This window comes from Micropterus salmoides, unplaced genomic scaffold (genome assembly GCF_014851395.1).
Source record: "Micropterus salmoides isolate LMB-PRFRI ecotype aquatic unplaced genomic scaffold, ASM1485139v1 Ms_hic_scaffold_16, whole genome shotgun sequence".
In the NCBI taxonomy this organism is placed as follows: domain Eukaryota; kingdom Metazoa; phylum Chordata; class Actinopteri; order Centrarchiformes; family Centrarchidae; genus Micropterus; species Micropterus salmoides.
The window spans coordinates 20,533,109-20,558,783 of record NW_024040707.1 but is presented as its reverse complement, the minus strand read 5'-3'; the positions used below and the strand labels follow the sequence as shown (position 1 = coordinate 20,558,783).

General features: G+C 40.4%; 1 protein-coding gene across 4 annotated transcripts in view; it reads right to left on the bottom strand.

Annotated features, from left to right (window-relative positions):
- clstn1 (calsyntenin 1) overlaps positions 1-25,064 on the bottom strand; it is a 35,859-nt gene extending 10,795 nt beyond the window's left edge. For 2 of the 4 annotated variants that reach the window (XM_038722807.1, XM_038722809.1), the window contains exons 1-8: positions 24,802-25,064; positions 8,079-8,201; positions 5,563-5,592; positions 3,815-4,010; positions 2,768-2,976; positions 1,794-1,943; positions 1,322-1,507; positions 958-1,206 (exon numbers count right to left, since the gene is read on the bottom strand). In XM_038722807.1, the coding sequence (XP_038578735.1) occupies positions 958-1,206; positions 1,322-1,507; positions 1,794-1,943; positions 2,768-2,976; positions 3,815-4,010; positions 5,563-5,592; positions 8,079-8,201; positions 24,802-24,883 (1,225 nt within the window). In that variant the 5' untranslated portion in view covers positions 24,884-25,064. The remainder of the gene's footprint in view (positions 1-957; positions 1,207-1,321; positions 1,508-1,793; positions 1,944-2,767; positions 2,977-3,814; positions 4,011-5,562; positions 5,593-8,078; positions 8,202-24,801) is intronic. The other 2 variants (XM_038722808.1, XM_038722811.1) reach the window with 2 other exon arrangements.
- Positions 25,065-25,675: the final 611 nt, after the last annotated feature.

The window sequence follows — 25,675 nt, the reverse complement described above, 5'->3', positions numbered from 1 at the left end:
GAGAAGAAATTAACTGAATGTGAGACGTTTCGACAGACACTGTGTTGAATGGAGGTCATGAGTGGCGCTGAGATCACGGGTATGGGAGCTTCCTGTCCAGGGCGCAGCCGTTCTGATGTAATCCTTCTTATATAAGCAGTCGGACAGAAGCTGATGAGCTGCCTCTTGCTGGCCAGAGACTTTACAGTCAACAAGATCATGGAGCTTGTGACCACATGCAAAATTTACAACTAGTGACAAAAATGGAAAGGGCACCAACACTGATTACAGCCTCAAGACCTTTTATTAGAAGTATGTTGATAGTGATACCAGATACCAGCAAAAATGAGTATGCTACTTAGATACCAAAAGAGTTAAACACAGGTTTTGACTCCTTCAGCAGACACCAGATATTTTAATGTAATACAGGGTGGTGATATTTTCAGATAGCTGAGAGTGAATTTCTGGGCCTTATATGGCACAAGTTATGGTATGATAAGGTACATGTTGTGTGTATTTTGTGCTGTTTTAATGGGTTTCTGGCATTAATGTCCAACAGCCAAATCAGTAGTTTTTGTTTGTTTGTTTCTGAATGGTGCATGTATGCAACACCAGGAACAAGAAAATGAACTAAAATAACTTTTAGTTAATGTAGGTGTATATAGTACTTAATAAAGTATGTGTACTTCTTCTTCTAGATGTATATAGTGATCGTCTTAGTATTACAGGACCTGCCAATCAATGCGGGAGTGATAGCATGTTCATATGTACATTATGATGGGTCGGCTTCCCTTTTGTTTATATTTGACTCATGCATTCTGCCTTTTTTTATGTATGTTTATTGTGTGTTTTTACAGTTGACTACCTGGAAACCAATTTTACCGCATAAAACTAAAATTAAACAAAAATTCAAACTGGAGCTTTGACAGTCTACGTGCAGCTAATTTATTTATTTTAATACTTTTCCAGGGACGTTACCTTTCTTGTCAGAGTTGCAGAGTATAGTCTCCTTCTCATGGGCCCCGGGGCCATGTCTCATCCACACAGAGACGGTGAAGGGCTCCTTCAGGCTGGTGCTCACCAGTCCATCTGGAACCCTGATGGACTGGGTCCCATTGAACTCAAACACCTGGTCGCTGTCATGCCCGTTGTCGGTGGGCAGCCCTACCGTCCAGTTCGTGGCGCTGCTGGGAGCCGGCAGAAGTTCCACAGTGCCGGAGCTTGCCCCTAGAAAAAACAAATCAAAGAGGACAAAGGCAATTATATTGGGCACTTGTATTTATCAAAAATTAATTTTGATTCACTGCTGACAATAATCATTTCCAGTTTAGCAGCTACTTACCGCAGAGCTTGTGCAGCGACTTCTCCGAGTAGGTGTCACGGTCGCAGCCCTTCCCAATATGGTTGGTTTCCAGTTCAATATTGGCTCGGATGGACGTGATTGGCTCATCACAGGTCTCCAGGTGCATGCTGGGGAAAAGGGCCAGGCTACCTGTGCCAGGCTCATATTCAATCCTCTTATTGAAGCCTGAAAGATGAAGCGACACAGAGGAAAGAATGAAAAGATGTCCTTCAGCCTAGCAGCGAGCAGTCAATACAGGGGCTGTCAATAGTAATTACTATTAAGAATTATTAAGAAGCACGTCACTTTTTTCAAACATGATTGGCCTTGTGGCTTAAAGGAGTTAAATAACCTTTTTGATAATGTCAGCCTGTGTAGACTTTGTGTCGGTGGATCGCCTTTGTTCGACACAGAGACACACCTAAGCAGTGATGGCTGGCGTGTTACAGCGAGTAAAGGAGAGCTTTCATACCTTGCCAGCTGGGCTTGCAGGTGGGCTTGACGCTGATCTTGACCAGAACGTCCTCGGAGGCACGGTTCTTTCCACAGTCGTAGGCGGTCACAGTTAGCTTATACATGCGCTCTTTGCCATAGCTCAGTTTCTCCGTGTTTTTGATGAAGCCTGATAGAAGCAGAAAAAAAAAGACAAAACAAGAGTGCCAGGGCGGCTCTTTGTTTAATTTCAAAGCTGCAGCTGTGCTAGGAAATTTATAAAACCTTTAGAGCTGATAAGCAGCACACCAAAACAAAGAACTTCAAAATATTAAAAAAGAGCTGCCAAATAGAAAACTTTGCTCTAAAGTCCAAAACGTGATTGACTGTCAAGCTGAACTAAAATCACAATATATATTGATTGACATCACTTAAGGTCACATCGTAATATTTTGACGTCTTTTTCCTCTAGATGCTTTACTGAGAGCTATACTGAAATAATGTGTATACAGAGTCTAATAAACACACAAGTGATTTAAAGAAAGTTATGGAATTTGTCTGATTCAAACACCAACATCAATTATCTGTCACAGTTCAGTACCTTCCCCAATATTATCTATCCTCAGACTGATCGTTGTCTTCACATTATCACCTGTCTGTATTTCCCTTTTTTTGTTTTTTTAAAATAAAATCAGAGCAAGGCAACATATAAGCTGAGTTTGGATATCTGAGGCATTTTTTAACTACATCTTTAATTTAGTTTTACAAGACACAAAGATGAATAATTCTACGGTCCGACACGAATGACTGACCAACTTGGGTGACATTTCAAGGAGACTGTCATCGCCTCGCAAGGCAACAAGCTGCGGTGAATTCTAAATAACAGGCAGCACCATTGTTTACCCAGATCAATAGACAATGGGATGTGTGTCAATAAAAGTTTGGCTCTTCATGTGCTGCAGCTTTCCCCCCCCGAAAGGCACTAAGACAAGGCTGCTAAGTGTCAGTCCTTACCATCTTTGTCGATGGTGAAGGGCACATCTGGGGTGACAATCTCGTAGTTGCAGATTTGGCTAAACTGGAAAGAACAGTCGGCGTCCACTGCCTCCACCTTCAAGATGCTGTCATACTTCTTTCCCTCAATAATGGTGGCTTTGTAGGACTTCTCCTTGAAAACCGGTGAATACTCGTTGATGTCGTTCACCTGGATGTGGACTGTGGCCCTGATAGAGACACGCTCAAGTTAGGACACTGTCAGCTGGGGATGTTCAAAGACATACTCACTTATCTTAAAATTTCAATTAAACGCTGAGCCCCAATTAAGCGCGGGGTCCCTTTTACTGGGCAGGTGGGGCTACACAAACAAACGCAGGGTCTGGTTTTTATAGAAGTTCTTGGGACGTATAAAACATCTTAAAACCCAACGTGTTGCCCGCTTGAGCTAGTTCTAAGCTACCTGGATCACACATACAAATATAAATGTTAAACTTTTGTTAATATAGACATGCTACACTTCATTAAAACAGTTAGATTCTTTGAAATTCAATCGTCAGTCCATTTACGGAAACCATGAGAGCCAAAGTCTAACTCATTCAGATTTACACGCATGATCAACAATGATTGGTAATTGAATTGTATTTGATAGACCTGTTTTTCTTAAATAACATTCATACTGGTTTAAATAAACAATTTGCTTTGAATTAATAAATTGTTTAACTTAGTAAATGCACATCTACACTATCACACAGTCCTGTGGTTGGTCTTTGTTTTCACATAAAAAACAAACCAAAACAATTAGGCAAACGCAACAGAGCTGAAATGATTGTAAACTAAATTATTCTACATAAATATGAGAGGGCAGGTTTTCATTTTGTGTTTAAAGAACAATCAGTATTTATTTCTTTATCTTCTGCTGTGAGGTGAATACAGTAATACAACAGAACTGACTGCACTCTGACGGTTTCAACAGCAGTCAAATTAAACAGAATCTGGTCAAGACAGAGGAAAACTCAGGGTTCAGTTTGAGTAGAGACACTTCTGAACTGGCAGAGGTTGACTCACTTGTGAGATTTCTTCATGTTGGCGCCATCAGGTCCCTCTCCACAGTCGTAAGCTTGGATGGTGAAGGTGTGTTCCTTCTGCAGCTCGCAGTCCAGCTTGTCTTTAGCCCGGATGACCCCCTCACCAGTGGACTTGTCCAGGACCACTGCCTCAAAGGGGACATTCTGCCCGTGGATCCTGAAGCCGCAAATCTCACCTGAACACGTCAAAGAGCCAAAAGGGGGATTTTTCTCAGATTAACTGATGACAGGGGTGAAAATTTTATGGTTCAAATGAAAAATTATGTTAACAACAAAACCAAAACTTCACGCAAAAAAGAAAAAGAAAGATCAGCCACAGGTTTTGGGTGCCAGGGAGTTGTAGATTGGGGTGGGTGGTGTCTGTGGAGGAAGCCCAAAAGCACTGTCATATGGGTGAGTACTTGGGGGGGTTGGGAGAGGGTGTGGGACATTTAGTATCATAGAAGACAGAGTGTCTTTTCCAAGCCACTTGAAAACATTGCATCCAGTCATGCAGGCAGAAACTGAAAAGATGTGGACAGGCATTTCACAGGAGTACTTAAAATATTACAAAGCAAAGTCATGAAACCAAGCCCAAAATGGAAGTACACAGAGTACAGTATTTGAAGTGAAGATCAGTTATCTCTGTATTAAAATTACAGCCTATCTTATGATAGAAATAATAATAAACAGAACCAAAAAGCAAAACAATATTTTAATCTTCAAAATAGAGCACTATAGCATTGTAATTCTCCAGCACCCAATTATTCATCAATACCCAAAAACTTCTGTGAAAGATAGAAAAACTCAACACTTCCGAAAATATATTATTTATTAATTAAAGAAAGTCTTCCTGTTTAATTTTGCCTCTTGCCCAAAACTACTGCATAATGAGTCCAAATAAAAAAAGAAATCATAGAGAATGTAACCAACAGTTTTCAAAAAATAAATAAATAAATAAATACTGGATGAGAACTGGGGTTAGAAATATCAACTTGCTTGACATCCACATCAAATGACAACTGCAGCCATGCTAATGGTAGAGATTAGTGGTGGAGAATTAACTCAACAGATCCACTGAGGCAAAGATGCGACAACAGAAACTTTGTAGCAGAGAGAGAGTTTGCATTAGTTAACAATCTCAGCAGCTTTCAGTTGAAGACTTAAATGTCAGAAAAGTCCACAGGAGTCACTGTACCTGCATCGATCTGATAGATCCGAGAGGCACCACAAACGTAGAGGATGCTTTTTAAGACGTTTACAGAACTTTTATCTTTAAATACCAATTCTAGTGTCAATTTGTGCTCCAATTTCGATGTGTGTGAAATCATCATGTGTGTCCTTTTATAATGCACATTATGAAATGTGTTAAAAATTGGCTTTTCCTTCCGTATTGTTTTAACTGAAAGGACTGGATTAGACAAAATGGCAGCAAAGTGACTGAAAACTCCTGTTTTAAAGCAGCTTTCTGTTTCCTGGTGACAGCTGAAAAACTGTTAGGGTCTGCAAACTGCAATGGATGTCTCATGCACAGATATTTCTAAGTACTGTCAGCCCCACATCACACTTTTCATCCAGCTGCTTTGGAACTCCAAACAATTCAGGGTGAGAAAAACAGAAAAGCTGAGAAAAACCAAATGGGGAGATTACAGAGCATGGCGGGAATTTCTGTGTGTGGATGCTGCTCGTTGCGTTAGTGGGTTAATAGTAACAACTAAGAACAAGGCAGAAGAAAGAGCCCAAGATCACCTTCTTCAGTGAGGGTCACCTCAAAACTCTCTACAAGGAAGGGAGAGAAGATAAACCCAGATCAGTTAAAAGAAAAGTTAGAAGCTCAGAGAAAACACACAGAGGACAGGAAGGAAACAAACTCTTGCTATAAGCTTACAAAATCGCCATCAGAGAAGCTCGTATCCAGTTTCTCATAAGCAAAAAGTCTTCTGCCAGTTGAAAAAGAAGGAAGCATTAAAACATTCATGGAAAGCCGGTTTTATTAATTGCTCAACAAATCCTTTCAGAAGAAACAACTAGTCAAAATCAGATCATCAAGCAAGCGACAAAAATCGAGAGTCTTTCTTTCAACATGTTCATCGACACTGCACATACATTTTTTGGAAAACTAGTTGATGGACTGATCAATTAAATTTGATGGGAATTAAAAAAGACCTATAATAAAGATAAGAAAACTTGGGAGTACAAATTAATAAAGTGGTGAAGTTTATAGCGTCCTTTTCTGCTAAAGCCCTGTCAGGGCCTCCAGCGGGTTGGATGTGGTCGTTTTGTTTTCACCTACTAAACAATTAGAAATGGATTTGCCGTTAGGGGCTGCTGTTCAAAGCCAGTCATGCAGTGGGAGTTATGGGCCTCCGTGTTCACCACAGACCTAATGAGCAGCTCACACTAGGGCTTTAGGAATTCCCCAGCTTTTCACTCGTCACACGGGTCTCTCAGCTTGGGGTCGGGTCAGCCATCATGACGATTAACATATTGATTTTACAGTCTTGACCTGCAGTGGTCATTTAACCATTGCTACTTAATAAATAAAGTGAATTATAATCTGCGAAGACTACTTGGCTAATAGGTCAATAAGCTGCATATTCTGGCAGCTGTGTAACCCATTTGCAGGAATTGTTTTGCAGAAACAAGGATATTTTCTTTATCTAATGTTCCTACATGAATCAAATAACTCAGATCTGGTAGGTAAATGCTCCCTGCTTTGTGTTCCTCACTTGTTTTCATCCATGAACACTGAGCTCATTTTCAAGTTAGCAAGGGCTTTGATTTTGACTATTTCAGCTCAGATCGACCTGGCTGAACTCACCATGGACATATGCGCAAACACACAGAAAGACACGCTTAAAGCCAGTCCCACAGTACACACAAACTTGCACAGAGGCTCCTCATTCCTGGTAAATATTCACCTAATCACACTGGTCTGACCAATAAGAGCCTCTGATTGGGCTTCACTGGCCTGTGGGTCAGCTTTACAGTGAACCTTGTTTGTTGGCACAGATGGACCGGACTAGAAGGAGTCACCCCTGCTGCCACGTGAAGCCAGATTGCTCGCCCTGTCTCGAGAGAGAGAGCTAGTTCGCAGGGACACGCAGTCTGTTTGCAAAGCACTGCTCATCAAAAAAGGGAGCCCCAGCTTTAAAGAAGTGGGAGCACCATGCTCTGTATACAACGCTAATTTACTGTGAAAGGAGCCACACATCATGCAGAGAATGGCGTACTATGCAATTCTCTGCCCCACAGAATGGATAGGCCTCTTGCTGAAGTTTGTCCACTTTAAAAACTGTCTGCTGCCAGGCCGACAATCAGCTCGAGAACCATAGCATTTCACATAACTTGAAGAATATTATTTGGTATCACCTCTGACAGGCATGTAGATGTTAAGGACTCACTTGCTAAATCAGGAGTTAAATCTGAGATAGTAAAAAAAATAGGCCATTTCAAGTGGAGTGAGGGCGCTGAGTGTGAAGGGAGTAGCAGACAAAAGATCACACAGCTCATGTGATGTGAAATGGTGGGAAATCATTTCCAGTGCTGTGGTGCTTTGAATCCTGGCCAAAGTCAATCCTGATGTGATTAAAACCCCCCAGAGCTAATGCTGCCGTGGTACATAAAGCACACTAATTGTGCCTCTCCACTGGGAGGGGAAAAAAACTAAAAACATGAAAGAGTATTTTCATCTGAATATCAAAAGAGCCAATCTGGAGGATGTGGTAGCCAGCTGTATGTCCATATGACAGGCAGGTCAAAAAAATATATAATGCACTGAGTCACATCGCCTGCTACCAGAAGTGCATGAAATGATTATTCAACAATGATCAGAAGTTAATCCCTCCTTCAGGACCGAGTCACTGAACAATTGATTCATACAAGTGCACAAGTAATCTAAAATATAACCTATTGTACAGAAAGACTTGACAGTTATAAAAAACAGTGAAGAGAGTATTAACCATGACATGATATGCTGAGACTAGATTTAGGGTTGTACTTCCATGTTGAGTAAAGCTGTTTTTGAATAATAATAATAATAATAATTAGTTCAGTTTATAAATAATCCATAAGAAAAGTGACTACAGATATTTTATGTCCTTTTCACACATGAACGGTTTTTCTGCATCCGTGTAACACAATCTCAAAGCTTTAACGGCCCAGAGTACTTTTATTTAGTGAAAAGGAGAGGAGAGTAATTCCAAGTAATGTGAAGCTGAGGGAGTAAAAGAAAAGCAGCAACAGCATTAAACCTCCTCTCTCACCTGCGTAGCGTAGAGGAGCATCCTTGTCCAATGCAATTAGAGGGGGGTCCAGAAGTACTTTGTCATCATTTTCCGTTATGATCCCGTGGTACGTCGTCTCGATCCATGGTTTGTGCTTATTGACTATGAGAAACAGAGAGAGGGAATGTCAGTGTCTATAAAAAAAAGAAAGGTCTTTACAAATCATTTCTGTCCTCAGGTGAGATGTCTTGATAGGCAAATTATTTTTACCTCACCAGCACTAATTAGAAATTTTGATCTTTTTTTTTGCGTGCCTTTAATAATCAGATTTCATTTGTGTTTTCTCAAATTGCTAGTTTGGCTTTTATCTTCTCCCCTAATGCAGCTAAAGTACATTTTTAATGAGGTTTTGGATGCTTTTAAAATTATTTTTAGAAGTACCGTGAGGACCAAGTATGTGCAGGGTTTCAGACAAAACTACAAATCAGAATCACATCATTCCACATCATTCCATCCTAAATACAAGTTATATTGCTTGTATATTTATCCAAACTGAAGACAAATTCGTTCAAGATGATTTTATGATAGCAATTTCTACACCAAGAGACAGACAGAACCACAACCCGTATCAGTTAATGTGCTTTGACAGGGGTATCACAAAGATGATAAAGGCTCTGGCTTTGACTTTCTGGCCGGTTTGTGTAGCTGTAGCTGGGCCGTTTACAGCTTTGTGTGCTGGTCGGCCTGGAAAGCATCCCAGCTGCAGACAGGACTGTGTTGTAGCTTGCGGCTATAGAAAAAGCTGCAGTGAGTGACATATTTGGGCTGGCTTTGAAAACAGCATTGACGCAGGGGAGATGCGGCTCTCTTACAGCCAACATGTGCTCACTCCAGAGCAAAGGGGAGAGGATGGCATTCTGTGCTACTGATCTGCAAAGGTGACGCCAGCTCTGGCAGACAGCGCGCTGAGGGGGACAGAAACAGGGGGAAGTAAGCGGACCAGGCACATTTACTACACAGCAAATGACAACTCTTTGGCTTTATTTTGAAATGTTTTAGTTCAGGCATATATAAAAAAAAATAGATAAAAGATCTACATTTAGCTGACGCTTTTATCCAAAGTGACTTACAATTGCTATACATGTCAGAGGTCGCACACCTCTGGAGCAACTAGGGGTTAAGTGTCTTGCTCAGGGACACAATGGTGGATGGGTCACAGTGGGGGATTGAACCCAGGTCTCTCACACCAAAGGTAGGCATCTTATCCATTGCGCCACCAAGTCAATCACAGCTACACACTGCAACTATTGCATAATTGCTTTACGCAAGACCTATTTACAAGCAGCTCCATTATTTTTTACTCTTCAGTCATAATGATTGAGTCAAACCTTTGAAAGTCTGCAAGTATTTTCTCAAAGGAGAACAGGCAATATTTTGTTTTTTGAAGCTAATAAGAAATCCAGAGCTTGTTTAAATCATCTATTCTGTTCAGAGATGCTGCCCCTCTGCCCTCACCTAATCCCCACCATCCTTTTTCAGAAGGTCATTTCATCACAGTGAACAGTCTGATATATCCAATGTGGCCATAGCATGCATTCAAGCTAATCCATGCTAACAATGAACTGCAGCAGTAGCCTAAACAATCAACGGGCAAGAAATTGGCCACAGTACAACAGGTATGTGGCCCAAATGTAATGTAGGAAACTGTTACATAAATAATCCATGTGGGGTTAACAATAATCAATTTAATGATTTATAAAGCATCATAACTTGACAGTAGTTATATGGAAGCTTACGTTTTGATTTCTGAAGGAATATTTCCATTTCAGATCTCAGGCAGTGGGAAATAAGCTGTAAAAGTCTGTTATTATTATTCTTAAAAACAAAATATAAACAAAGCTACAACTGATGGCTAAAGTCTTGATTAATGCTGGCATTCTGTGTGAGGACGTCTGACATAAATATAAGACTTTTAGCAAATAAGTCAAACATCAATTACATGTCTAATGAGTACTTTCTCCTCTTAATTATACCACTGCAGGAAAAGGTTGCCCTGCCGAGCTTCTAAAATAAAAGAGCCTCCAACAGCTATGCTTGTTATTTTAAAGGCCCATTTATCATACTACCAAAAGCCACCCATGAGCAAATCATATTTCCAACTTATTCATGCTATTTTAGTAGGAAATCCCAAGGAGCACAAACCGATATGGGTTTTTCAATGATGCAGTTGCCATTATTTTGAGAGCAGGGCACCCAATGGCCAATATATAGCCGATATCAAAACTAAGTACTAACTCACGTATAATTCCATTTTTCCATGCACAGTACAATCTAATATACATGGTTATTTTAGCCAGTATCGTGGCGTTTTAGATGTATTTTTTATTAATTAATGAAATCGAAAAATACATTGGGTTATGCTGTAGATTACAGAACGTGACTGGTGTTTACGGGAGAATGGGGTACAGTTTGTCCGAAGTGACGTCATTCAACTACCCAACAGTATAATAATAATAATAATAATATATTTAATGGTAACCTGTAATGGTTTAAGGTTAGATGTGCTTTCTTTTAGGATGTTATCTCGGCCTCGTGAGTGGGGGTATCGGCCAATGCTGATCATCTCAAAATACCAAATATTGGTCATTATATCAGTTGGCAGACTAGTCTATCACTAATCCAAGAGCACAATGCTTTATTTTTGTATAAATGCACACTGATAGACACGTTTTATTAGATACAAAAAACTATGCCATAAAACTAAACTGCAATTATTGTCAGATTTGAGCTTTGTCAGACAAAACAGGCAGTTACTCAAATATGTATTAGGCCTTTATTTATTATTAGCACCACCGTGTAATAAGTATATCATGTGCCAGACTCTTCTTCTGTTGTCTGAAAGAGAAACGGTGGTTAAAATTGCTCAATATTACTGGCTTCATTACTATGTGAAGCACATCCTCCCACCCACGTTTATCCAATTACCAGGGCACAATGACACATTCTGAGCACAACATTCATCTCAACAAGCAACATTATTTAAACAGACAGTAGATTAATTACTGTGTCTCTGCTGCAAAATGTGGGTGCCATTCAAGTATTTGCAGAGGCTGCCAGAAAAAAGCCTTTTTGGCACCTGCGCGGTCTTAATACTCTCACAACTGAATATATGGCCTGCAATGTTGCGTAATTTAATGTCTGAAAATCAAAGTGATACACATCTTTCATTAAACACCTAAATATTACAAAAACTTTTATTAGTCAGTTCTCCTCAGCTGATCCAAAAAGTTCCTTATGTTACATAATACACCCATAATTAATGGCAGTAAAACAATCTTCACTTTACATTTAAGTCCTACTTACAATATGTTTTGCATAGTGAAATTCAATCCACAACCGTGTCATGCTGCAGAAAGCCTACATGGCACACATTCATCATCTGACTAATGGGAAGACGCCTGATGTTCAATAACACAATCTGTGCTAATAATTATATTATGAGCTTCAAACAGTAACCGGATAAAAGAAAACCGACACAAGCATAAATACATGATGAGGATGTTTTCAGACGACTTTAAATGTCAGTCTGCCAAATCTAATTTCAGCGAAGCAAATGACTTGCGTTGTGTCTTTACAGAATTTTGTGTAATTCTCAGTGATTACACGATCAATGAAAATTAATTACAAGCTACTTGCACAGGATTGGTGCATTGTGGGCTCTGTAATGAATGAATGTAACCCACCAAACATTTTTTTCTTACAGAGTTATCCTCAGACTGAAGTACACATGCTTTCAATGCACAAAGTAAACATTCTTCCTCTATACCTTATGGCTTAATAAATAATATGTGTCACCTGCAGCATTAAATAATGGCGTTATTTTACAATTGCTAGTTCCTTGGCTGAAATATATTTGCTTGTCATTGCAATTATCTATCTATCGAGACAGAGAGAGACAAACCACATTTGTCAAAAAAACAAAACAAACTCTGTTATGACAAGATGATTCAAAAGTTACACAAAAAGTTCTATTTTAAGTGGGGGCTTTGCCAAAATGAAGACTTTTTCACTAAATCTATTACACATATTGCAGAACTGCACAATGATTTGATATCACTTTACATCTCTGTTTAAATCTTGTGCTACAGAAGAAGTGCTTAGTAAGAACAAGTTGCTCGGTTTGCCAGGCATTTGGTATTGATCAAGCCCAATAAATCGTCTTAGCGGAGCGTCTCGTGGCCTGAAGTGAAGTGGGTGTCTTTAGACAGATTGCCAGGCCAGACTACTACAATAATCTGCTTTAGCTTCCACAGAGTCAGTTACTGTTGGCCAGGTCACATGTGGGCCTCACATTTGTCCATGGCCTTCAGTACTGAGGTGCACTAAACCACTGCCGACACTAAATGGTCCAACATTAATCATCTATACTCTCAAAGCTCCTGCAGCTTTATGCAAAACATTTTCGGTCTTATCCTGACCAATTACAGATAAACTAACCAAGTCTGTCTGTGACCTTCCTGTCTGGTCTGGTTAAATGAGATTTCCTTTAATCTAAAAAGCACTAGGTATATTTGTCTAACATGCATCTCCACCTTGACTAATGAGCAAGTTTTTAAAAAGCAATTTGAAAAAGAGTTACTTTAGAAAGTGCATTTCATCCACTTTAAACAAGCACACCAGTTAAATACCTGCTGGCACAGGAAAACTAAATGTGGTATTTTGGAAGTCAGACAAGTCCGTCACAGCCAATCAACTTTGAGCTGTTAAGACAAGCAAAGTCTGACAGAAGAGACCAATTAGCAAAAATCAATTCAAAGAAGACCTAATGCAGATATTCTCGCAGATAGCAAACTGCAGAGCAGAAAAACGTGACACAGTTAGGTTTGTAGGTATGAGGACAAAAGACACCATTGACACATTCAAAAGCAAACTGCACCACCACTGTGCATCGGCGTTTAAATGGAAGCCCCTTTCACTCACACACACCTCTCATGAAATGAAATCTAAAACACGATTTTATTCAAACTGTGAAATTCTCACATACATTGTGTGAAATTGCCAACAAGGCCCTTTTGACAAGACGGCTTCATCATCCCCCTGCAAGCCTGCAGTGAATGGGAAGAACATTTGTTGTGCCGTGACTTGCTTGGCAGAGAACATTTGACACAGAGCAACAAAGATGTGATTTGCACAAATACAGAGACCATAATTCTTGGAAATTGACTGTACTACCTCTACAATAAGATGTCTACAACCATTAGGGGAGAGACTCTCTAGATCCTTCTTGTAGGTGGGGGGTACTAGTTTATTTTTTTCAGGAGGGGTGGCTCTAGATTTAGGAAGGAATGAGATTAGGAAAGGGGCTTTGAAATGTTTGAAGCGGTCTTAGAGAAGCCCGCTGCTGCAGCACCGAGGATGTTTAGTGTGGAAGACTGCCATGTTCTCAATTTGAATTAATTATTGCAATGCACACTCACTCATGGCCCAATTACAATCTGCAGACTCAGTCCTTTGCTCATGTAAAAAAAAATAAAAAATTAAGGAGGAAATGCTTGACTTGAAACAATTAATCAACAGTAAACTGATAAACATTGACGGACCTCACTGTCATGCTGCGGAAAATGCTTGAAAAGCGCAAGTGTTGTGTGTGCTGTATCCACTGTCAACTGACAATGTCTTGTCTAAATAATTGTCATGGAATATTTTATTTTGATATTTATTTTTGATATTTATATTTGTCTGACCAACAGTCCAAAACTCAAAAGATATTCAGTTTAAAATTATATAAAACAGAAAATCCTAAAATTTACAATGAAAACAGATTGAGTGGCATTTTTGCTCGATTAATGACTTAAACAATTAATCAATTATGAAAATGAATTTTCTGTTTATCAACTAATCAGTGGATTGTTTCAGTTCTAAATGAGGATTGTCAAAAGATATCACTGTCAAAAGTGGACCAACAATGTGGAAAGAACGTTTAAATATGAGAGGAGCACAATAATCCTGTGAAGATCTGCCCCCATTCAGTGTTTCCTCTATATGCAATCACGACCGCCGCTACTAAAATTTCCCACAATCATTAAACTATGCGCTACAAATGTTTTCACACGCACACTGTGAGAGCATGGCAGCCCTCGATGCTCGGCTCGCTTTCTCTTCTCGTTCTTTGCAGAACATACGTGACAGATGGTGTCATAAGAGCAGCGTAACTCTGAATCAGGAGGTGCGTAGCGAGTGTTTGATTGTCCGAAGAAAGTGACGGTGAACGCGAACGGAGTGAATGGCAGTAAATGTACGGTGTCTGTTACAGTGTGTCAGCTTCTCAAGACCAAGAAAAGACCAAGAAACATCTCCCCTCCCCTTCAGACTGCGCAGCTGAGCAGGAAAGCTTCTATAGCAGCTACATAGCTGCTATGTAACATTAGCTCAATTTATAGAAACTAACTGGAAGCTGTATTTTATTACTGCCTACTTGTCCAATGTTGAGAACATCAGGTACAAACTTAGACTAAAGTGGTGTAGCCTGCAGCTCTGTCCTGTACAGACTGATTCAATTATTTTTCAGTCTGAAAAAGCGGTTTTGGAAAAGAAAGGACGGAGTTGACCGGAGGAGCTGAGGTTAGTAAAGCTAATTAGTGATGCAAACTAGTCCTTTTAAGCTAATGAGGAGACGTTTCTTTTTGGATTTTAATGTGCAAATAAAATGTACCTCAGAAGGGAGGAGGTTTCTCATGTTGCCTATTTTTCACATTAATGTCTACAGATAAATGTCAGAAGCTGTAAAATGAAGACACAAAAGGCAAACATGAACAGTCGTATCTGTAATGATTCTGAGGTCATATTAACAGGGGTTTCCTGTCGTGAAGTCTTAGGGGTGACGCCCAAAACATGCTGTGCCATCACTGTAGAAGAGGAAACATTACCATTACAACTGCCATATGTGTATATCGAATTTAATTGCTGAAAAGAAAAAAAGACAATGCTCTGGTACCATTTGGGGGTCATTTTAAAGACACTAAACGATAATATGATGTCTTTAAGGAACAAACAATAAGTAATGTGCATCATTAGTCATTTTCCTGCTAAGGTGAAGACTGATTAAAGGAAGGTAAACAGAAAAGAGCAGGCTACAGATCAGTGCAACCAAACTACAAAAATAGATAACAGTGACCCACCATTCTATTTCTAGCAAAGAGAAACCATTTGTTTCAACATAAATATTAGATGGAGAGTTAGGATATAAATACACAAATATAATGGGCTGCTATTTGCCTCTTGCTAAATAATAGATCCAGAATCAGGCAGTGTCATCCCAGGTCGACACACAATAAACCACATCCTTTAAAAAAATAAAATTATAAACAAGCAATAAAGTTTTTACCAGCATCTATGGCCCTGTTTACACCTGGCATTAACCTGTGTCTCAGGTGATCCAAGCACAAGTGGATAGCTCTCAGGGGCTATCCACACTACTACGTGTTCATTTTAAAATGGAGACCTTTTGCTACGTTTGCACCTCCCGTCCATAAAACGGGTTCCAGCTCATGTTGGTCCATGCAGAAGAAATTTCTCGTGTAGTCCTTCGTCTGTATTCTTTTGCAGATGCGGAGTAGAACATCTGCTTCATGTTTACACCGGCACACGCGTGTCCAGTGTACGGAGTGGGAGTTCGAGAACCAGGGGAGTATGGGTGCTAGCATAGGAGCTTTGGACCACAGAGAGGAGGAAACTTAACTTTTAATTTAAGCTATCAAGCTAATAGGCCTGCTAGCTGCACAGCTAACTAGCTAACGGCAAGTACAGTTAGCGGTTACCCTAGCAACAAGTGAAGCTATCTGCCAAACAGGAACTTCCATAAATAACAGAGCAGCTGGAAGAACATCAGAGGGAAAACCACAAAAGGTTTTCTCCATAAAATATGATTCAGTTTCACCAAAATTTGTGAATTAAGTTTGAAGTTGTGTTTTTGTTCATTAAAACTCTGCTCCAGAAGAATAGCTTTTCCAACTAGGACTGAATGATGTGCAAAAAAAAAAATCATTGTGGCTTGAGTCACGTTTTTAGTGGGAATGCTAATCTTTGCATTTTTGTTTCAATGAAAAAAAAAAAAAATTAAAAATGATGATGAACCAAAAATGCATGTAACCTGTCTGGAGAATATGACTTGTAGGATGGGGCACTTCTGTAGCCCCACAATGTTTCATTTCTAGTGTTATGTTGTGACACATTGTACCTTTATCAACAAATTGAAGCTCCTGCGATTTGGATATTGGCCATATTGCAATTTCGATAATATTTCCATTAATTGTTCAGCCCTATTTCCAACCTAATTCTTGTCTCACTTGTGGTCTCATAAACAGTAAATTCATCAAATTCAAGTTAAAAACAACGACAAAGCATTTGGTCTTTACAAATGAAAATGATGTACGTGGAGCTGCCCATTTGTGATTGGATCAACCAAGATGCATTTTAATACCATGTGTAAACAGCAAATAAACCATACTGTATACCAAAAAAAGAAAAGAAGCCCAATTCTGGCAGACACAGGCAAAGAATGAACGTCAGAAGCTTCAGACAAACGCACATATCAAGCCGTTCTTATACATGCACAGATGGCAGGCTACTGGACCCACATAGAACACAGTACCTGGTCTGCAATCCTGTTACGCAGCAAATAAAGCCAATGACATTTAATCCTGTAATGGGATGGGTGTCTTTCATTCACTCACAAGGTCAGGCAACGATCAAGACATCAAACAAAGCAACTAATGCTGCCAAAAACAAATCATTGCCAAGTTTTTATAATACATGTATAACAATGAGCATGAACCAACGAATCACGTAAAATTGTACCACCAACAACTGAAATCCACTTTTAGGGTCTCCAAATAATAAACAGAGAGAGAACATTTTTGGATACAGAGAAAAACTGTCTGACTTCTGACACGGGTGGGCAAGGATAAAATACTTTGTATGACAGAGTATGCCAATTTTTGCCGTGCCAAGCCATCTACTGATCAGCAATATGTCTCCCACTTGCACCGCACACAGTTTTGAACCAGACTGGGTTAAGAGACCATAAATGCTTTCAAACAAATTGGTTCTTAAAATAATGCAGGTCGTCATGTCTAGAAATGGGTGCAGATTGGTTCTCAACCTGCAGTTCTGTCTTGGTTTTTGCCTGTGAAGTATAGAGGAAGACATATATTGATATGCTGATAAATGTAAGTACAAGTTGCCTCTTACAAGTTAGGTGGTACACCTAACTAAAACTAAAGCAGCATAATACAAGAGTTGCGCAATAAATCCTACCTTCATGAAAGTTATAATGTTGCATTTTTGTTGAAGCTGTAAGAGCCATGTTGATTAACTTGTATGGTCATTTTGGAGGATGCAGTCTGTGGCCTACCCACATAGCTATAAATGGTGTGAACAAAAAACAGTCAGTATAACATAATACAATTTAGCTAGGTGTACCTATTATGGACGGCGGCTGTGTCTACTTCTTACTTTAAAGTCAAGTCCTCTGTAAAATAAAACCATTTGTTGTCATCAGGTGTGATTCTCAACGTTTGTGTTTGTCTGGCAATTGATTTATCACTTATATAACAACGCCTAAGATCAAGAATATGAAACTCCAAAGCAAACTTTAGGATTACCACATTTTCTGTGGAGGCACATTTTCAACAGTGTGATGCCATCACAGACTTCTTTTATGACCCCCAAAGAATGGGGTAACATACGGACCATTCACATGGGCACAAAGACAAAAGGCCCTTTACGGTGGTGTAGCTCTTTTATTGAAGCCTAACCTATACAGTTTGACCTATTAACCGTGATAAAATACTTCCTGTGAGAATGATAGGGCCACAAAAGGTCCTGCTAATCCTGAGATCCAACAGGATGCCTGTACACACACTCTCCCACCACACCGCTGCTATGATGTCGCTTCTTCATGGAGGGGGAATAAAAAACATTCTGCCTCCCCAAAGCTTGCCAAAAGCTTTGCACGTGTCCAGCTACTGTATAACCTCCTACTACTGCCACGGATTAAACCAAATACGACGATCCCAGACTGTTTGCAGGCTACTGCTCACCCTGGGAGAACCAGAGAAATACACCACAGCTGTCCGGATTGTAGCAGCATCACTGCAGCAGATGATCAGTCTGTAATTATCAGATGAAGCCTGATAATGCCTGGGAACCTCTGAGGGCATGTTGTGTAATGATGATGGTGCAGCCAAGTGTCAGTGCCTGCAATGCTTTGCTTCATCGATTTAGCTCATATTTCACATTTGATATCCAACAACCTACAAGCCTTCATCTTCTTTGATTACAAGCCAATGCAAAGCCCACTACACCCCGCAGTAAGGCAGAGCAACCATTAAGCAACACTAATCATTCAAGTATCTATTTGCAACCATTTTAATACCCGGTGACTTACATGGAAGATTACGTCATATAGTATGCATTTCGAAAACCTACAAACTAATAAACTATCATACTGACTGCAAACTGTGTGAAAACTGTTTAAATAAATGTTAACATGTACAAATCTTAAATCACATACTGAGCAGCTGGTGGATGTTTAACTTTGATAAAAAAAATTAAAAAAAACACTGAATAACCAGTCTATGCTCTGATGCAAATGTTTGATAACCCAGAACTGTAATTAAATAAAAAATTTGTAGAAAACCTGCCAATCACAGGCAACGTAAGTAGCAGCACAGGTGTGCGGCTGTCTTATTACTGTTTGAGACTAAATAAAGCCTCTCTGTTGCCAGGTTGTTATTCATATTTGTCCCATAAGCTGCAGCAGTACGCTGAAGAAAGGAGAAGGGAGTGTCTGTGCTTAGACCTTGAGGTGTTTCCAGGGAGCTGGCAAAAAAAGAAGAGTTTGGAACATTTGAACAGTTCAAACTGTGAAAACAAAAATACTGAATATGCAAAATGCACCACTTGTACCAACTACCTGAATATGCGAGCAGTAGGCTATGGACTGATTTCAAACTAGCCTATTCAAAATCTCTGTGCTTGCCAGAGGCCTTTTAACAACAACCACCACCACCACAGGACCCCTTCATGGCAGGTTAGAAGGCAGCTTCAGGCCTTATTGATGTCTGACAGAAATATCCAACAGAGACAAACACAAATTGCAGCCAAATAGGTGAAGGTATTTGATGCATGCAAATCTGAGTCAAGCAATGACTTTAATTACGCTGGTGAGTGGCTCTCTTAATTCCATAGACCAGGAATAATCAATGGACAATCTGCTCATGGTCTGAAACAGTGGGCACACTTCTGTTTGTCCTGCCCTACAAGCTCCTCGGCTTGTTGATGCAAGCCACCTCCACCACAGACTGGGGACTGTTCTTGGAAGCCTTGAAGACCCTTAAAGGAAACCCAGGCCTCAGGGGCCCTCACTCCCCAAACACCCTGCTCACACAGGACAACCTCTCAGTTTCCCTGCCAGGCAACAACATTTGTTTGTGCCCTACGCAGTCTCAACTGCCCAGCAGAGTGATCACACCCTTGACAGGCCGTAAGTGCTCCTCTGAAGAGGGGGTTGGGAGTCACAGAGCCTTGAATGCAACTCAATCATCTCTCTGTGTGAATGCCACAAAAGAGCCAGTGAGAGTGAAGTGAGGCGGCTGGAGCTCTGCACAGGCACTCGGGTGTAGCCGACCTGCGGCAGGTAATGTGCTCTCTGGTTACAGGTTTCCCATGGAGCCTGAATCTTAATGTGGACACGCCCAAATGTGAATAGCTCTACAGTGCCAGTTTTTCTCCTGGAGGCAACGGGACTCAAGGGAGGAGGGAACACAGCCAGCTAAGCTGCAGATCTGGGTTGAAAACCTATACACTGGTTTATATTACACTCTCTTAATAAAACATAACACAATGAGCTGTGCACCAGTGGCTATTACTTTCAGAGTTATGGCAATTTTAATATAAAGTGAGAGTTTGTTGCAACATTTTCTTCACAAGGTCATGCTTCTGTAAAGTCATGTAACTGACTAAACTTATCTGAGCAGATGTTAAAATAATTCATACCATTATACAATGAAATGATAAATTAAAAATCCTGGATATTCTGACACTTCCTCATATTGGAGTTTTCATTTCTGAAAATTACTTTTTGCTTTGCAGCTTCAATGTAAGTATAAAATCAAGATCTTGGTTTGTGACATCATGTGACGCATTCATGCAAGCTCCTTTCTTGGTGGCCGACACAACTTCCCAGTCATCTGGCACAACTTAATATTCACAACTGAATGACCCATTCTGGACGGTTCACTGACTCCATTCAGCTCCTGAAGGCACCAATGAGAGGAAAGTCACCACCGACCCAAATTCAGTCCAGTATTATCACGGCCTATCTAAGTGCCAAATCACCAATTCGAGAAAAAAAAAGCTTCAACAATTTTGCACTTTCAGGGGATTATCTCATATACACATTCTTTGGGGGCTTGAGTGGCGATCCTTCGAACAGTGGCCACATTGTGACGTGCTTAGTCAAGATCCTGACCCTGAAGTCTGTGCCTAAAAGCCCTTTGTTCCTCTGAGAAATCTCTGAATAAATACTGAAAACATGTAAGAGTTAACTTCCAGGAACTCTGTGTAGGGCAAGCAAACTGTTATTCAGGGAAATACAGGGCAAAATGTTTGGTAACAGTTCTGATGCTACTCCACAGAAGCAGTAATCAACAACGTAGTGTTCCTTCATTAGCTCAGCCCTGACTGTCTTTTTTGTCAGCAGGATATTTCAATAAATAACAGTTACACAGAAATATTACAGATTCCAATGAAACTTGGTGTATATGACCCAAAAAGTGTGATTAGGTCTGACTGTGGATAGCACCACAATGCAGCCAGTTACAAGGCACTTGGTGGCTCATAAATCCTGTACCATGAGGTGTAGAAGCATATTTTCCCTCCCACAGATTCCCTGCATTGTAATAAATCTATGAGTGTTGGTCTCACCCATTTCTGCCTTAACAGTTTTTTCTATAATGTAGAGAATTTTTCTCTAATATAATTTTTACCATTCCTCCAACAAATTTTACATGATCTTCCCCAAACTTTATTCATTTGTTTTTTGATATTTCATTCTGTTTTCCTATAACTGGCTGCCAGTCAAATATCCCATAAGTGACTACCATAACTCTTCAACACTTTGTGAAACTGCAATCAAATTTTGAGGACGTGCACATAAAACTCTAAACATTCCTGCAAAACCTTGATGGCATTTGCAATATAGGTGGTACAACACTAATGATAAATGGCCATAACTCAGTGACCAAGAGTCTGCTTACTGGAAGATTTTGCAGAATTCCTCCTTGTGTTCCTCCCTAATATTCCTGGGCAATTGAGGCATTCTTCATAAAATCATGGTAGTTTGAGCAAGGGCCTGTGCTCTCGGAGTCATTTTTAGTTCTATCTGTGTTCAATGATGTATGATGTAGTGACAGGACACAGTGGAACACTTGGAGCAGATCCCTAAACATCAATTAAAATTTGTCCTATCAGTCAAAAGCAACTAGAGTGACGCGGTGACATTTTCCTTTTTGTATTACCAGCTGATAAACCCCTGACATGTTCAAAGTCAAACATCTGAAACTGAATTGGTTCACTTCTTTCCAAGTGTTATCACATTTTCGGTCATTAGCCATCACCCTGTTGCTATTTAATGTTGTCATTTCTGAGGAAAAACGAGTCTGTAAACTGACGCTGAACGATGGGTGTTACTAGAGCTGCATGGGAGACGCGTACAATGCAGTCATTGTCAGCTGTGTGCATCCACATACTTTCTGTTTGCCATAACGTAGCAAGATGACATACAGATGGTTGGTAGCTCAAAATATGGAGTCTGAGTGTCTACAACAAATATAACATGTGAGCATGCTTATTTCCCCAGGGTCAACCAGGTCCCTCATGGGAGTCATCCTACGTTTTGGTTTCTCCTCTAATCAATAAACCTATTTGGGAGGAGTTTCATAAGCCAGCATGCTGCCAAAGGTTCCAACCAGCATTGGTTTTTGAAGGGCCAATATCAATAATGCATTTAAAGTGAAGCTGCTGATGGCCACATGTAAGGGTGGAAAAGCCTGTGAATAAGCATTTAGACTACTGCTGAAATGATTAGTAAATTCATAAATAAGTTGAAATAAAAGTTATTATTATAAAACATCAAAAACACGCTATAGAGCCACTTTTTGCACTAAAAAAAATATTTTCCTGCATGCCTTATCCATAAACATAACATAAATTGAATATTTCAACGAGGCTGGGATCAGGCAGGAACAACAGAGGTGTGTTACATGACTAATAAACTATTTAATTTTAAAAAGAAGAATACTGACAGTGCAATTTTCAGTGGATCAATATGGCTTCTCCAGTGAATGTACGACGAGGATGACTGGGAGAGAACACTTGCACCTAACCTGCAATGTCTACTTCTTTACAGCCACGTTAGGAGAGCGCCTATGTTTACTCAGCACCACACAAACCAGGGCTCCCAATTTGTTCAACCAGAATGTCTTAATTCGATGACGAATGAGCCAAAAAAAACTTCCCAGCAGCCAGCTTTTCCTTTGTCTGGCTGTGTGTGCTCACACAGAGGAAGCTCATGGATCTCAGCAGTCCTAATGTTTGACTCTAGAACATTAAGACACCCAGCAGCTGCTCATGGTAACAGAAAGAAATAATATACTGCATGGGCGAGACCTTGACAAAAAAATGAGAAAAATCAGAATGGACAAGACAAGAAACTCCGCGGTGGACAACACCAAAGAGTTAAAAGCCTAAAACACTTTGGAGGTTCAACATGCCTGCCATAGACGATCTGAGCTGGCACCAGTTTTACACACACTGACGTTTCATTGCTGGCAGTGTGATGAATCATACAGTCTAGGTAAGAATTTTCATGTGTATCAAAAACATATTTTTTCAACAGATCCTTCGAGGTTTGTTGTAGCCATGTCATCAGTGATAGATAGCTTGTGTAGGCGAATAGCTGAGGACCGTACCAGCCTTTGCCAATGCTGGAAAAATTCACCTAAATGTGCTGAAGCTCGATCTCGCCGTTTCTGTAGTGATAACATCAAATCATTTGCTGTCAACTAAATGAGAGGCTCCAAGAACAAGTGGTATTCACTTCCTCGTCCTGCAAGGTGGCTGGTAAAAAGAAAATAAAGAATCAACTGCAGGTGACAAGAGGTGGTGCACAAAATAAGTGAGTGACCTTTGGTTAAGAAAAGATAAGCCCTCACCAATGGTGATTTCACAGGTCTCCTTTGCTGATAAGGGCTGGAAAGCCAGCAGGTGCACTTTTACACACACACACACACAGGGCTACAACATAAATTCACACACACTAACCAGGACTCACTATCTGCTACAGGCCGTTTCCTTTTGATTGATGAAAAAATAAATTAAGTTACTGCTTTACAAATGGCTGTCTCCCACTGCAGCGCATTCTCAGCTGCTTGACATGGCAACAGGACAAAATATGGCTCGATTAGTGCAGACTTTTATGGGCATCTACATCCCCTTCATGGTCTTTATTTTGTTCACAAGAGCATAAAACGGGCGTAACTTTAAAAGACAACAACACACACTGGCCTCCAGCGCTGGTGACTGTCCGGGCATGTTGATATGGCCAGTGAGTAATATGCACCTGCCTTTACACACCCTGTGAAACAGGAAGCTCTCTTAACGTTAAAACACTGCCTATAAATTCATGCAACGAGGGTGTTCATGTCTGAGCGGTGAGCTGCTGTAAGGAGGGAGGTGGACCGCCTTGCAGCAAATAAAGGCTTGTCTCTCCTCAGTGTGTCATGGTGTCCATCGGTGACATTGAAAATTAAGAGCGCAATTGCACTTTCACTACTTCTTCTATACTCTTATACAATAGTCTCAGCAGGCCCAGACCTACTGTTTTTTATTTATTAAACCTGTGATCACAGCACACACAGTTTTAATCCACTGACAAAACAGTGGCTGGTAAAGAGGATCTGCAATGCGTAGCCAGCCCAGCTCCATCCTGGTGCGGCCACAACGCTGCCAGACCAAAGCATTTGGGCCTGCTAATGCAAGAATAAACCTGTGTGGTTTAATAACTGTGAAAAAAATGTATTTTTTTAAAGTGTAAAGAAACACATCATCAAATATCCTTACAAACGAGACGAGTAGTACCAGACACGGGCAAGTTAGACAAAAAATCTTACAAACTCCGAAGAGGCAGAGATTTTTAAACAAAATCATAACTCAGACTGTTGAGAATCGACTAGAAGAGACAAGTGCCCAAAAATAGACTGAATGCAGATGACAGAAGGGGGTCGTTTCGTGGCCTTGATATGATCTCCAAAAGTAGCCCACTTCGGGTATTTACGCTTTAGGATTAAACCATACACATGGATAAAGTCAATAGTTAGAATATAATGTGCAATGTTGGGTTGTTTTGGGCTAAATAACGTTAGATAACAATATCTCGGGATGCACTTGCTGCCAGCGGGATACTTCGCGACATCCATCCGCTGCGTCTGCGGAGCTGACCATCCCTGAGCAGGTTATTGAACATTGCATCTCTCAGCGCCGCACAGCTAACCTGTCTGTTAAAACGCTCAACGTCTGGAAACAAACAGAAAGCTCCGCGGAACCGCAAACCTTCAGCCCCAAGGTTTCCAAACCGCAGAGAAACCTATCTGACACTTACAGGGAGACAAACACGACGGGATATAAATCCCAGCTTAGTTACCTTTAGCTGCCTCCACCGCACATAATAGTCCAAGGACCAGTCCGACAGCGGATGCAAATTGTTTATTCCCTCGGAACCGCATCCCGACTTCGAGTTCAACCGCGGCGAAGTAAAAGACAGCCTTCTTTTCCCCCCGTCAGTCAGGCGGAATGTTTCTCTAACAAGAAAAATAAAATCCAGAAGATGAGTGTCGGTTACCACGGTAGCTCTAAGATGGCCGTCGTCGCCACCGCCGCTCTGCTATCCTCTTCAATCACCGCTTCTCTCGCAGTTTTGCAGCTCTCTGCGTTCAGGGACTGTCGGACATTTGTAAAACACGCACTGAATCAGGCACACTGTTGTTAAGCATTCTTCCGTCCCCCTCCCCATGACGGGGTTTTACAGTTTTAATATTCAACCTCTGAATCACAATTTACAAGCAAAAAAGGGGGTGATCAGTGGAAGTTTGCTAAGCTAGCATCTAGAGTGCGGGTTATGATGAGAATTTGCCCCATCTTTGTATTCTGTCATACTTTATATATATGTAATTTACATTTTGTATGTAGGAACACAGACACACCAAGAGGTATTTTGTTTATGACAGGTGCATACATTGCAAAAGCATTCACATTTGCAGAATAATTCTTAAATATAGCCTAAATCAGCATCCTTTGTACTTGACCATAAATCTGCTAGGTTGTATTTAAATATATGAGGATGTTGTGGTTCAGACAAACTATACTCAAACCAAAAGGTCAGTATTTATCAAAAAAACTGGATTGTACAGGCCAGTAAATCCCCCTATCCACTTACAATTCTCTTGAATTTTTTCCTTAGGTATTTACCCCATTTATGCTATATGTGTTATTAGCTCTCTTACCAGTACCTATTTATT